Source organism: Cyprinus carpio, chromosome A7 (genome assembly GCF_018340385.1).
Source record: "Cyprinus carpio isolate SPL01 chromosome A7, ASM1834038v1, whole genome shotgun sequence".
Lineage (NCBI taxonomy): Eukaryota > Metazoa > Chordata > Actinopteri > Cypriniformes > Cyprinidae > Cyprinus > Cyprinus carpio.
The window spans coordinates 17,707,458-17,721,896 of record NC_056578.1 but is presented as its reverse complement, the minus strand read 5'-3'; the positions used below and the strand labels follow the sequence as shown (position 1 = coordinate 17,721,896).

Sequence of the window (14,439 nt, the reverse complement as noted above, 5' to 3'; positions counted from 1 at the left end):
ATTAAACATACCTTGTCTTGTTTGTGTCGCTTCTAGACCCAAGTGTCTGTTCTGATGACTCATACTGTACAGCCTCCCCCTACTGGACGCATCAGGAACAAGAGGGGCGTAAAACTGCCTGGGCTGCACAATCACATCTGCCTGCTCCAGGTCTGCAGCCTTCCCCTACTCTTCAGGAGGAGCCAGTTCCAGGGAGGTGTCTTCCTCTAGTGGCTGAGCAGTTCAAGAATACAGCAGCAAAACCGTTTTAGGCCCACATTTAGCTAATGCCTGTTTAACTCTCCCCTGTCTATTACAATTGCATTTGAAGGGATTTGTAAGTCAGAAAATAATCTTATATCACAGAAATCCAATTTTGTGTTAACCTCAAAAATGTTAGCCTACCAGAAGTCCCTGTGTGGCTTTTAGTTTTAATGGCATATTTATTGTAAATATATGTTTCAATTTATTCCAAATGGAAAATAGTAATTAATAAAGGCTCTTTTAGTAGCTTCAGTGTACTAGCGGCTTTGTATCTTGTTTTGCTTCACTGTAGCTTAACTGCTTTCAATTATTACTATTTTAATAGTAGTTCTCCCAGCACTGATGGCAAAAGTAGTTTTATCTGTCAACAGCAGAAGTAGTGATGTCCAAAATGTGTTGCTTTTAGCTTATCTTTTCCTGGATGTAAAAATATCAAGTTCATAATCATATTTCTTAGTAATAAACTAAAAATACATTTAAATACTATTAAAACTTGAATTAAGGCCAAGGGAAAAAAACAGAATGCGATTTTATTATATGCAGCTTGAAATTAAATGATTTAATTTAATTTTTTTTTTTTTTTTTTTTTTTTGTAGCTCAGGGTTATTTTTTACAACTCCTCATGTTTCCACTCAAAGGAAAAAGTTCACAAAGTCAGTCGGTCTGACTTTGTCTTTTCAAAACAAACTGCTGTATAAGGCAGAATATAATCACTTAAAAATAAAGCAAGGAATATTTGTACTTACACTTTAACATTTGTGACTGTGACAATGGAAAATCCTGATGTAGCCTACCTTGAGAGCAATAGGTCTATGGATTTAAAGTTTTGGTGTCGGTGATGTAATAAAGTATGTGGTACAAAAGAAAATCCATCAGCTCTTGGTTTACATCATTAAGATCTTGCAAGGCGTCGAAAAGCACACATATCCACTACTACTTTCAAAAATCAAAAGGTGGAGGTTTATTTTTACAAAAAAGATTCATTGACAGATAAAACTAGTTTTAAAATTACAATTTCTAATTTGAATATATATTTATTTTGTATTAAACATATTATTGCAGTAATGTATCAATAATAATATGCATGTTCCATAACATTACATTTAATAATATAAATAATAAACAGAACAATCAGTCAGTAAGATCTTTTTGATAAATGAAGACTTTGGCAGATATTTGAATATCATGCTTCTAAAATGGTACAGAAATTCATGAATTCATACTTTATTTCATGCATACTTCAATTCATATGTTGTTTAGTTAAGACTAACATGTAATTTAGATTGCAGAGTAATCATTTGCTTTAATCGGAAATGACACAATATTCCTTACTTAATACCCTAAATATATATCTGTGCACAAAAATAATGTAAATGATTTTTTGATAACTAAACTTATTTTAATTATTTTTATTAGAGTGATGAACAGGAGATGACTGCTAGTAATGCTGGGAATGTGTGTTCTGTAATCCCACTGCGGTGGTGAAGATGTTTTAGCATATATCCTATTATCCACATGAGTGATCCTGGTGTCTGATTTGGACGGAACTCCAGGATCAGATAAAGGACAACTGAAGCTTGTTTGCTTTGCATGCGACTTTCACACCATCCAGAGGAACTCAACTAGATAATTAGCCACAAAGCCCACACAGTCACTGGCTCCCTTTTCCTGACACTGGCATGCTAAGACATCACTAACCATTACTCGCAAAACAACCAGCCATGCAGAACAACTGCTCATCTCTCTGCAGTAAAGTTGAGTCCATGTGCCCTTTTTTATGTACCACTTAAATTCACCAATAATATATATGTACTTCTAGGAATTTGATTATATATATTATATATTAATTATAGATTTCCAAAAATTCCACTTTATATATAACTGCATATAATCCTGCTTATAGGCAAGACTATGTCTTTTAATATCCAAAAGTGTACTTTCTTTCTTTCTTTTTTAAAGAATATCATGCAATTTAAACTAGGTTTCTTGGAATTTCAGAAACAAACAAACAAACAAACAAAAAAATGTATTAACTTTTGACTTTTATGGGCATTTGTTAACAATGAGCTTTTAAGATTAAGTTAATTTTTGTCTTAGAACTAAACCAAAGCACCATGTCCTGTGTGTGAAGCATTTGTTGAGTCTTTTGAGAGATGAGCGTGATTGAATTTTTTGGACAGCTGTCTGGCCACCTCCCTGTTGTGCGTTAAAATGTGTGTCTATGTATGCGTTTTGAACGAGATATAAGTGTTATATTTCTTATGTCTCTGACATCCATTACACATGATTGCAAGTGATAAGTTCTTAGTCACATTGAGGGATGATTAAGCTTTTTACTTGTTTTAACTCGACTTTAGCAGAAGCTGTACATTGAGTTTGTATCGCCTGGAATGCTACAAACCTGCATTCCCACATCACCTTGGGGCACATGTGTACAATGACAAACACACAAACACACACACACCCTAATACATCCAGCGGTATATCTGTGCGTGGGGAAATTTAATGTGATGCTGATTGCTCAGAGCCAATTCATTTTATATTTTGAAAAATGTTTCAGTGTTTTTTGTCAATGAAAGTCAAGCAGTCCAATGTTGCTTTGACCCCAGTAACTTTTATAATTATAGACAAAAACAGTTAAAAAATATTATCTCTTTTGTGTTCAGCAGAAGAAAGTCATATAGTTTTGGAATGACATGAGAGTGAGTCAGAATAACAGACTTTAATTTTTTGGGTGAACTAACCTTTTAAGGGCCTAAATATCAAAGAACTGCATGAAGGTAGTGAGTGTTCATGTGAGATTCTGTACAGCAAAACTGAGCAAAAGCTTTACGCCTTCAAAATTGTTTTCCTCTTGTTTTTTTTTTTTTTTTTAAACCAACTCTGTCATTAAACACCTCTCTTTATCTCTTACTAAGCATTAGGTGACAAGTGAGGCTGAGTGATTTTGGCAGGTGAAAGCCCATAAAACCTACAGCAAGAAGTGTTCTGTCTCTTGTCTGAAGAGGGTGTGTTGCAGTCAGGGAAGCAGAAGAAGAAGAGATGGGCAGACAGGTATGTGAAGACTGGAATGTTCATTTCAGTCACACCTGGGATGAACACACCTATCAAACATGGCCTTTCCCTTTTCATTGGCTGATTTGATCAGGACTGACAGCGCAAACAACAAATAAACACCCTCTTTTGGCCGCTGAAGGGGTTTGACCTATGATCGCCAAATGTGAACCAATAGCATGTTAAGGCTGACTTGCAGATAGGTGGGGTGGAGAGGAAATAAAACTCATCTGTGGGGTGTGTCTCCACAGTGGCATACTTACAGACTGTGAGGTTGTGCTGTACCATGCAAACCTCCTGCCTCAAAACGATGGTTTGTGGAAGACGGACTTAGACTCACCCTGGTCGAAAGCTACTGGAAAAATGACCTGGTAATCTCAGCTGCAGTTACCTACATGGGGAGATGTCATGAAGACTCATTTGATGTTCATTTGGCTAAAAGAATAAAGCTGGACAGAGCAGGTGGGAACCTGTGCCAGAGTTTTGTATGGAAGCAATGGGAGTTCTCAGTAGGACTGTTGAGTATATGTACAAATGGTCGCTCACATCTCCTTATCACTTTTCCAGCCCAGCTAAAGATGGTGAATCTGTTGGACGGAGAACTGATAAGGGCATGTGGCTGACACATACAGCTTTGTACCTGCTGGGCACTCAGGTCAGGGTGTGCTGGTGATTGCACATTTGTGAATGTGATATATGATATACTTTATTTTTTTCAAGATACTGCTGAAGCTGCATAATTTACTCATTTCATGTCATATCTTTATATATATATATATATATATATATATATATATATATATATATATATATATATATATATATATATATATATATATATATATATATATATATATATAAAACAATCATGTTTGAGTTTTTTACATCTAAATTATAGCCCAAATATGAATTAATTTTAATGATGTATTTATTAATGTGACCATGAATTCAATATTTTATAATGCTGATTCCAAAATACAGGTTTTATGTATATCTCGGTGTAAACTTGACATTGTACTTTCAATCTGTTTTGGCTTTACCAAATATGGTAGGGTGACCAAACGTGCCATTTTCCCAGGACACGTCCTGGCCAGAATTTCTATATTGTCTATAATATCCAGGTGTTGGCTTTGGTTTCCTGTTTCATACTTAATGAAGGTAATGATCATTTGACAAATAACATGCAGACATTGTACATAATCAACCAATCGTGGTGAGTAAGAAGTTGGGATCTACAGAGAACGGTCAAAGCAATGCAAATACGTGTACATATTATTGTTCGACTTGAAGCAGCACTGAGCATACCGATCGGTGTATGACATCAAAGTACCGTGAGAGCGATTCAGAAGCACAAGAAGCCGTCTGCTCTCTAGAGATCTCACGGTACTTTGTCATACAACAATTAGTCTGTCCAGTGCAAACAAAGCCAAAACGTGGATATTTTAGGCAATATAGAAATCCTGGCCAGGGCATGCCCTGGGAAAATGGCACGTTTGGTCACCCTAAAATATGGAATATTAATCACCCCAAGTTAAAAGTAGTTTTTAGATTGAGGAACTTTGCAAACTGGTAAAGTATTTGTTACTCTTCTTAATACAGTCTTGATTATCATTTGATGAGAATCATACTTGTCACTTAATGAAAACAATATCAAAGTGTAATGTTTTAATTTGTGTATATTTACAATGAGATTTCAAACAAACTCTGTTTATGTAAGAGGGTTTTAAAAATTCCAAAATACCGCTGATGTTGTGCTACAGCTTTTATAAAATGCTCTTTACCTTTACCATAAACTCGTTTTATAGAGGGTAATGATTCATTGTCTTCATTCATTATTCCAAAATAGGCTTTATTAAAGTGTTAATCTAAATTCTTATTACATATCATTTTATTGTGATACATTGTAACAAATTACATAAGTAGCCTACTGGCAATGAAATCTATTTTTAAAAGGAAGATCAAATGTCTAATTAAGCTATGCACAATGGCTTATGGCATTGCAGTATATAAAATCTCACTAATTATTTATAATATAATTATTATAATTATTATAATAATTATATTATTAATGCTGAAATGCACACTTCATATTGCAGTTCATCTTATTGCACAGGCACTTTGTTACAGAGCCAGCTTCATCCTGCACACTGAAACACTACTTTGCTACATTCTTAAACTGACTCTCCGTACTTTATATGAATTAAGCAGATTTAATAGTCTGCTAATTTGAAATGTACAATCAACACAGAAAATGGAACAAACAGCTTTTTAAATGAAGAGAGTGATTTTCACTGGGCAAGGTCTTGTCTCAAGCCAGGCCCACCATGGAAGCACTGAGATCCCACAGTCTGCGGGCTGCAGCATCATCCCTACCCTGAGGAGCTGCCTCTTTGTGTGCACAATCACTGTAAAACCACCAAAAGAGAAATTAACCACAGCCTGAAATAATCATAATTGAACAGCAATGGTCTGAGAACAATATGTGAAAAAGGGGTGAAAACTGTTTATGTTTTCATTTTGAACTGATTAAATGACGATGACATCCATTGTAAAACAAAGATCGCTCTCATAAGTTTGTCATCAGCTTGTTACAATTTGGTGGCAGTATATTATATCATGGGAGAGGTGATGCATATATATAATAATTCTAACTTTGGAAAGTTTGTGTACACCTCTCACAGGCCTTGATGAGCAAAATCTTACTACGTTACATTTAACACATGTGATAGAAAAAGCTACTGACCTGTAGTAAAGGCCGCTAGTATTCTGCAGACTCTCATTCACTGCGCAGTAGATGGTGGTCTGCGCACCCTGCCAAGGTGTTTTGACAAAGAAAAAAAGGGGCATGAACAAAAGCCTTTTCCATAGAGGCAGAGAGGGGAAAAAGTGTCGGCCCAGCTCAGTATGGATCACCCCAGGATGAAGAGCATAAGTTGTCACTTCTGTGCCTGAATGATATAAAGGGAGAGAGTTTGAAAGCAGTGTGTTTAAGAGTGTGTGTGTGTGTAGATGTGACATTGTGATGTTTCGATACTGTAAGAGTGAGAAAGTTTTCATGATAGACCTTAGTCAGGGTAGCGCCATATTTAATTTTTGACAGGAATGAAAACAAGGCTGTGAGGGATAGAAGTACAGTATGCCAAACGTTCAGCTGATCAAAAGTCTTTCAGAAAAAAAAAAAACTTCTTATATTAATAATCTATAAAAAATTCTGAGTTTGTGAGTTGTGAAAATGATATGATCTAGGACCTTTATACAGTACATGTCATTGTTAAGAGTGTAAATCCCTTACAGTCTCATTTTTATCCATGTTAAATTCAATATAGCATCTAACCAGGTCTGTTTCAGGTCTGTAGTTTACCTTTCAGTCTGACAGCTAGTTCCCGGGTAAACAGAACATTTGCCAGCTTGCTCTGTTGATAACTTATTAACGGATCATAGTTTTTCTCCAGGTTTATATCATCAAAATGAATCTGGCCTGTCCAACAGAAAATAATTTTAAATATTATAAGGAATCCAAATACTGAATGTTCCTCATAAACACTTTAAATGTGTTTACATTGTAAATTATACATATAATACATTTCAATCATAATTATGTATTTTTTATGTGTTTATGTATATTTTATGCTCTACATTGTTTAAACACAATAACTGTCATTTTGTCAAACTGAGCATCTTGTCAGGGAACTGGATAAGGAGTACAATCTCTGCTTGCAATAATTTAGAAAATTAAGTGTTTTGTTATGACTAATTCACACATAAAGACATATGGGCCTCCACACCTTTCTCATGGGCCAGGCTGGAAACACTGACAACACGGCTGGGTGCTGATTTCTTCAACAAGTCCAGAAGTAAGTTAGTAAGCAGAAAATGACCCAGGTGGTTCACACCAAACTGCATCTCAAAGCCATCTTCTGTCTTCCACTGTGGGCACATCATTATCCCTGTTCACAGAAAAATATGATATAATATATAAAATATAATATGACATTTAGAGAAAATGAGATGATAGAACAAATCTTTTTCCAATAAATAAAATACTTTGTTACTATATCAACCATGTGTTCATGTGTTATAATCTGGCTGACATTCCTTACCAGCATTATTAATGAGAATATCCAGTCTCTCCTCAGTCTGCTGTACATCTTTGGCCAGAGCTCGGACAGACTGCAAGGAGGCCAGATCCAGCATCTTCACAATCACATTGCCATTTCCACTCCTCTTCCTGACCTCATCTGCTGCTCTGTTGGCTCTGCCCATGTCTCTGCAAGCCAGGATCACCCTTGCACCTGAACAATGGAGGTTTATGAACTGTTGTTATGAAACATCAAGCCTTCAACAAATACAACAGTGCTACAAGGCTCTTATGCATGATCTTGGTGATGACAAACGTTTCTAACCATGAAGGTGCATCATTAGCCTAAGAATTACAAACTGGGCCATGTTAGTTTGGTTAGTGATGGACTGCATAATTAAACCAGTTTCATCATCCCCAATGTGGATTTATCATCCTTTCGGTATAAATATCAATTAAGTTAATTATATAGAGCCCCCAGAAATCATCTAACCATCCAGAATTTACATCTGCATTGCTCTTAGAGACACTGATGTGAGGCTCATTTTGGTGTCTGGATTTTTTTTCTTAGTTTTTTTTTTTAATATCGACTTGAATACACTGAATATACCTCTACTATGATGAACATGTAATAAAATTCACTTTTGTGGAGTTTAACGTCAGAAATGCCTAAGTGGTGTAACTGTCTAGAGAGAGATTGCAAAAACAAAACAAACAAAAAAAAAAAAAAAAAAAAAAAAAAAAAAAAAAAACCCTGAAGCTATTTCGTTTTTAAATAGTTGTGTTTAAACCTTTGTCCTGTAAATCAAGGTCAGTTTTTTTGCCATGTCATGAAAACAACAAAACAGTGGACCACTTTACAGACTCTCATGATTGTGTTTCAGGGTTGTCTTAAGTTTTTTTTAAGTTTTGTCTTATTTAATATCACATACTTTTTAGTGAAAATGTGATGGACTAACCCCATAACGTGTTTTCAGACTTGATTTAAGAGGCTATGCTTTTTATCATCTTGGACATCCCTATAATACATAAATATCACAAAATAGGTTTGCTACTATATATACTCCTGATATAATGCTAGTTCAGCCAGTACTAATAACATCTCTAGAGCTCCATTAAACCGAACTGACCTCTTTTGGCCATGTCCACCGCTGTCTCTTTACCGATACCAGTGTTGGCTCCTGTTATCAGAACAGTTTTGCCGTCCAAGCGGGCCTTGCTGCGACAGACTCCCCCAGCCAGCCATCTCCGAAAGACAAAGAGCCCGACACCTACCGGTACAGGTGCGACATTACTCCAGCATCTCTATCATTAGCTCACCTCTAACCGACTCTCTTAACGTCAGTACATTTGATAAGCACAGGCAAAGGTCATCCAGGACGCACAAGGCCTATATTAAGAGATATTTTAATATTTATCGTTATAGCAAGTAAAACATGGTCCTCTCTTAATTAATGAAGTCCCATCCCATGACTTTCCTTTTATACAATTTACAAGATTTGCAATAACCCGCCGTTCAAGCTTACTGGAACATGTTTGCACTGACAAAAACTATTTCTAAATTGAGAAAAAAAATCACTAGGCTATAATAAATTACACTTTTGTTCCTTAACAATTTCAGATTTTATTAAAGTCATTTTCCAAGCTTGTAAATCTCGTGAAGGTTTAAAGTGCCACATGTTTACTTATTTTTCTTTGTCTTGGGAAACCACAACCAGTTTTAATATTAGCCTACCCGTAACCAGGACAGCTGCGACACCTGTAGGGTGTTCTTCCACAAACTCCTTCACTGGCTTTGTGTAGTGCTGCATTATTGCACCTGGTAGATTCTCCTTCAGCGGTGTAGTTACAAGCAGTCCAGCTCCTTCAGCAGCGCAATGATCTGCAGACAGTTCGCCCGCCGCCCACTACAGGTGTACGTCATCGACTGTATAAGGTGTACGTACTTCGGAGTGAACCATAGACTGTGGAGTGAACAGAGTGGAGTCACGTGCTCCAGTCTCGAATGTCAAAATAAAGTCCGATTGTTGACTGTAAAAATGCGTCTGTGGAATACGCGGAAACAGCATTCATCAATGGTTTCATAATACATTTGAACTGTTAAGTGGTGTTGCCTTACGTTCTGACTTATTTTCGATAAAATAGACTTAAACTGACACTGCCACTGGCCTTTATTTTGAGAGCAGAATATCATATAGAGTGGTGGGTAGAAAAAAATACACTGTCAACTTAAAGTAAATATTTTCCATATTTGTTTTTGTCACACAGTATACATGATTTTATGCATGAAAGTATAGAACTGCCTTTATAGTTTAGACAGAACTGCTTGTGGTTGCATTGTTTCATCACATTTTACCATCCAGTTAGGCACAACCATAACTCCTTCAAAAACAGCCAGAAATCTTGGAGTTAAGATTGATGATCAACTGACTTTCTCAAAGCACGTTTCTAATCTCCCGGTCCTGCAGACTTGCTTTATTCAACATCAAGAAGATATGGCCCTTTCTTTCGGAACATACTTCACAACTCCTTGTTCAAGCTCTTGTTCTGTCCAGGCTGGACTATTGCAATGCTCTCTTGGCAGGTCTAGTTCTATCAGACCTTTACAATTAATCCAGAACGCAGCAGCAAGATTAATTTTTAATAAGCTGGAAATAATGCAGGTCACACCTCTGTTTATCAAAATTTGCACTGACTACCAATAGCTGCTCACATAAAATTCAAGGCATTAATGTTTGCTACAAAACCACCACTGGCTCTGCACCCCTTTACCTAAATTCATAACTTCAGACTTATGTGCCTCTAGAAGCTTGCGTTCTGCAAGTGAACGTCGCTTTATTGTGCCATTTCAAAAAGGCACAAAATCACTTTCACAGACTTTTAAATGAACTATTCCCTCCTGTTGATGACGTGCTCAACTCAATCCGAGCAGCTGAATCCTTAGTCATCTGGTGTCATAGCCAACTTAGAACCAAACAAAGAGGTTTTCAGTACATAGGCTACACTAGGTGGTCTACACTTAATTGTTAAACGCTTTAATGATCTGATAGCTCTATGGAGTATAGAGTCAAAAAACTGGGGTAGGAAAGACATGAAGTGTAAACCAGACACAAAAGGCAATTTAACAAAACCATATATCCTTGAACATGTGTCATTTTACATTTGGAAGTCTTAAAGTCCACGTGAACCGGAAGTTGCTGCCGACTTTATTTCAGTGTAGTGACGTTTCCAGCTGAAATGAAATATTGAATAGAGGCCATGGTTTTATTTTTGCACTCCTCCTCTCTGTCTCTCACTCATAGCAATCTACCAGTTGGAGGGGTGTGTTTAAAGATATTCTGCCCAAGCCGTCCAACTGACGTCATCACAGAAGGAATGCCATTCCAATAAATGTTCAGATTTTAATTCAGAAAATTAAAGATTCGACTATCTGGTAAAGATATATTTCTGTTATATAAAAATTAGATTTTGGAGCAAAATTTGGTGATTAATCTAATTATTATATATGGAAAATACCATGTACACAAACAGAAATGGAATAATAATAAACCTAACATTATATTATTTAAAAAAAAGATGCAAGAAATAAAAAAGTGAAACGGATGTATAGAATTTTTGAATCCTTATCTTTTTGGAACTTTTTAAAAAAAAAAACAATTCCCCCTGTAGTTTTTTTTCTATCTCTTTTTCTGTTGTTTCCTTTGATGTTTTTATAAATGTAATAATAGTTGAATACACTATGATCCTCTGTATGTGTATTTTGTTATTGTTCTTGTTATGCAGTAAAAAATAAATAAATAAATAAATGTTCAGATTTTGATTAAAGATTACCAAACAATTTTTTAACTTGCACGGATTAATTGTTCACATCAAGACTAGCAATGTGCGCTAGTAAAGTAATAAAGTCAATTTCGATTTCATGCGGACTTTAAGTTAATCTTCGTATTTATATTTTGTCTTTCACCTTTTCGCTATATGATTTCTGAAATATTACGTGTATAACCAAACAACAACAAACTGACACTTGCTTATTGTGATCCTTATTTCTAAATATTTTATTTTCTACACAGCCTTTAAAATGTTGACATTTCTAATCACTGTTATTTTTTCATTGCCGAAAAAGAAAAATTGGCTAGATCCTTAAACTTTGGCATGTAGCACTAGCAACAGGTTATGTACACAATGTGCTCATCCACGTTTCATTCTCTCGCCTGAATTGAAATCCTCATGAAATGCACAACCAAACACTATTATAACAATTACAATGACCTTATAAGTGGCACTGTGCCATGTACGGTTTTGTCAGTACTTAGGCCTACTAAGGCACGTGTTTTCAAACATTTTATGCCAAGGATCCGCAAATAAGATTGCATTCTAATATATTTACATTTACATTTAGTCATTTATATTTATATTTACATTTAGTCATTTATATTCATATTTAGATTTAGTCATTTAGCAGACGCTTTTATCCAAAGCAATGGGGACAAAAGATTTTTTTAAAAGAAAACAAGTGGTTAGTAAATGAATAAAGTGCAATTCTAATAGGGGCACGTTTTTTAAAATAAAATGAGTATAGAGAGTGCTGGAGTTAGAGGGTCAAATAAAGATGGAAGAAATGTGTTTTAGATTCAAAACACATTGATAAGAACTATTGATAAGAACTAAGAACACAGTGATAAGAACTATAGTATTGCTTTCTCTACTGCCATCTACTGCTAACTGTCTACAGTGTACGGACACCTCAGCAAGAAACATGAATAGAATTAATGTAATATCTTAAAACACGTGCAATATATTAAAAGACGCTACTTTTGTTATAAAAAATAGAAAGAAAAAATAGAAAGAAAAAAAAACAGACTCTGTTGCCTCTGGACTCTTTATTTTGAAAAGTAAAGGGGCAAATAACCCGGAAGTATCCTGTCCTCCTGCCACGTCAGTGGTGTTAAGCTTCAAGCTGTCAAGTGCCGGAGAAGGTTCAGCAAATCAGCTGTAACTCAACGGAGGAGGCTTTCTGTGAATTTTAAAGAATAATTAAAAAGTAAACACCATGAGATACCCTTTTATTTTCATTTTGGCTGTGTACATAGCCTTTGGAAATGCCACCGAATTAACTTTTGAATTGCCCGATAACGAGAAACAATGCTTTTACGAGGACCTAGAGCAAGGAGCAAAGTTTGATGTAGACTTTCAGGTAATTGTGCCGACAGCTGCTTTTAACAAAACTTTCTTGTGTGTGTGTGTGTGTGTGTGTTTTTTTTTAATAACTATTATTATTAATTTGCAGTGTTGGGTGATTATTTAATATTTTGCTTTCCAAGTTGTTGAATACTTGAATCACAATGATTTTGGGGCTTAAGAACCTGTTAAACATTGTTCAACTCTGATAAAACATTGTTAAACAACTGAAAATATGTACGCCATATTCCTAATATCAGTATCTTTCTTTCCATACAGGTTATTGCTGGAGGAAACTATGATGTTGACTGTTTTGTGACAGATCCACTGAATAATCTGCTGTATCAAGAACAAAAAAAGCAATATGACAGCTTTTCCCACACGACAACCATGAAGGGAGTGTACAGGGTCTGCTTTAGCAATGAGTTCTCAACCTTCTCTCACAAAACTGTTTATCTGGACTTCAGAACGGGAGAGGATGACAGATTAATGCCTGACATGAACAGAGGAACAGCTCTCACACAGGTGGGAAACACAAACAGCATGCAATCATACATATTATGCACTGTTCATACATGCATTTGATGTGAACCTCTGAATAAATCATGCAGATGGAGTCAGCCTGCCTGTCTATCCATGAGATCCTGAAAGTGGTTTCAGACTCTCAGACCTGGTATCGTCTTCGGGAGGCTCAGGACCGAATCAGGGCTGAAGACCTGAGTGAACGTGTGCACTTTTGGTCCATTGGGGAGACCATCATCCTGTTTGTGGTCTGTATTGGCCAGGTGCTTATGCTTAAGAGCTTCTTCAATGAGAAGAAAGCCAATGTTGCCACCAGCACATAGACCTAGGTTTCTAGTCTGCCACCTTCTCTGTGTTAATCAGCTGACTAATCAGTCTGATCCCCTTAAAACAAGCTTGACTGATGCCTACAACCAACCAAAAATTATTTCTATATCTAACAAAATGCCTTAATAATGGAGTTAAATATTTTGTGTAGTATATTCAAATTGGTCACTATGTGCATTACTCACAATTGCATTAATGGAAATTGACCTGCTGCACCATTATTCTGTCACATCTTAATGTTTTTTGTTTGTGCCAGTGGTGTTTTGTGAAATTTCTGTTTTGTCCACTATAAATATGTGCACTTGTTATCTTTCAGTGCATATGTCTTAACATACACTTTATATAGAAAAGGAAGAATAGTTTTGGTGGTTTGTGTTTTGGTAATCATGACAGTATAATAATGAATGACTGTATTGTACCTCTGTTTTTCTATTTAGCAAAGCCCTTCTTTGTTGATCCCATATTCAAAAGGGGAAAAATTAATGCTGAATAATTTATGTATGTAGATATATCTGGCAAAATATGAAATGGTTATTTAAAAATTAATAATTTTCTTCTTAATTATAAATCCTGTCACACCATTACTGATCCCCCCCCATTCTTAAGTTACTTTGGGGATATGGAACAAGGGCTTGCACGTATTTATTTATTTTTTGGCTCTAACTTAAACATCTACTTAATGTGCAATTCAAAAGCTTTTTTATAGACACATTTCATGTTATTTGGATATTTGTTACAACCATATATTATTTTGCATACCTCAGCCCAAGAAGTTGAATTTATTTGTGACATTTATTGATCATGTAATTAATAACATAAAATGAGTTGTTTATATTCCTGGCTTGTGTCAATTGACTAATTAAAAAACAAAGTTTTGAACTGATTTTATGAGTCATCATAATATCATATCATTGCACAACACCCTCATAACTGTTGACATGAACAATAATGTAAAATATATTTGAACACACCTTTATTTTCTCTACGTTGTTTGCTATCATAGTGATCTTTCTCAGATGACTTTCTCAGTGCTAATG

At 35.5% G+C, this 14,439-nt stretch overlaps 2 protein-coding genes across 2 annotated transcripts; one reads left to right on the top strand and one right to left on the bottom strand.

Annotated features, from left to right (window-relative positions):
- Positions 1 to 5,176: 5,176 nt before the first annotated feature.
- On the bottom strand, positions 5,177 to 9,322 carry LOC109077249 (retinol dehydrogenase 11-like). The gene is made up of 7 exons (XM_042760035.1): positions 9,111 to 9,322; positions 8,506 to 8,646; positions 7,398 to 7,589; positions 7,083 to 7,244; positions 6,659 to 6,775; positions 6,041 to 6,245; positions 5,177 to 5,702 (listed from the first exon to the last, which is right to left on the bottom strand). Exons 1-7 carry the CDS (start codon positions 9,184 to 9,186, stop codon positions 5,606 to 5,608), a joined length of 990 nt encoding a protein of 329 aa, XP_042615969.1. The 5' UTR covers positions 9,187 to 9,322; the 3' UTR covers positions 5,177 to 5,605.
- A 2,977-nt stretch (positions 9,323 to 12,299) lies between these two features.
- LOC109077266 (transmembrane emp24 domain-containing protein 3-like) lies at positions 12,300 to 14,285 on the top strand. Its single transcript, XM_019092861.2, has 3 exons — positions 12,300 to 12,569; positions 12,833 to 13,078; positions 13,165 to 14,285. The coding sequence occupies exons 1-3, from the start codon at positions 12,426 to 12,428 to the stop codon at positions 13,396 to 13,398; spliced, it is 624 nt and encodes a 207-aa protein (XP_018948406.1). The 5' UTR covers positions 12,300 to 12,425; the 3' UTR covers positions 13,399 to 14,285.
- Positions 14,286 to 14,439: the final 154 nt, after the last annotated feature.

Coding starts and splice junctions, on each gene's coding strand:
- LOC109077249 (XM_042760035.1), bottom strand. CDS start 9,186: ATGCAGCACTACACAAAGCCAGTGAAGGAGTTTGTGGAAGAACACCCT. Junction 6,776..7,082: donor CAGCCTGGCCCATGAGAAAG/GTGTGGAGGCCC, acceptor TCTGTTGGACAG/GCCAGATTCATTTTGATGAT. Junction 5,703..6,040: donor ACTAGCGGCCTTTACTACAG/GTCAGTAGCTTT, acceptor GTGGTTTTACAG/TGATTGTGCACACAAAGAGG.
- LOC109077266 (XM_019092861.2), top strand. CDS start 12,426: ATGAGATACCCTTTTATTTTCATTTTGGCTGTGTACATAGCCTTTGGA. Junction 12,570..12,832: donor AGTTTGATGTAGACTTTCAG/GTAATTGTGCCG, acceptor CTTTCCATACAG/GTTATTGCTGGAGGAAACTA. Junction 13,079..13,164: donor GAGGAACAGCTCTCACACAG/GTGGGAAACACA, acceptor TAAATCATGCAG/ATGGAGTCAGCCTGCCTGTC.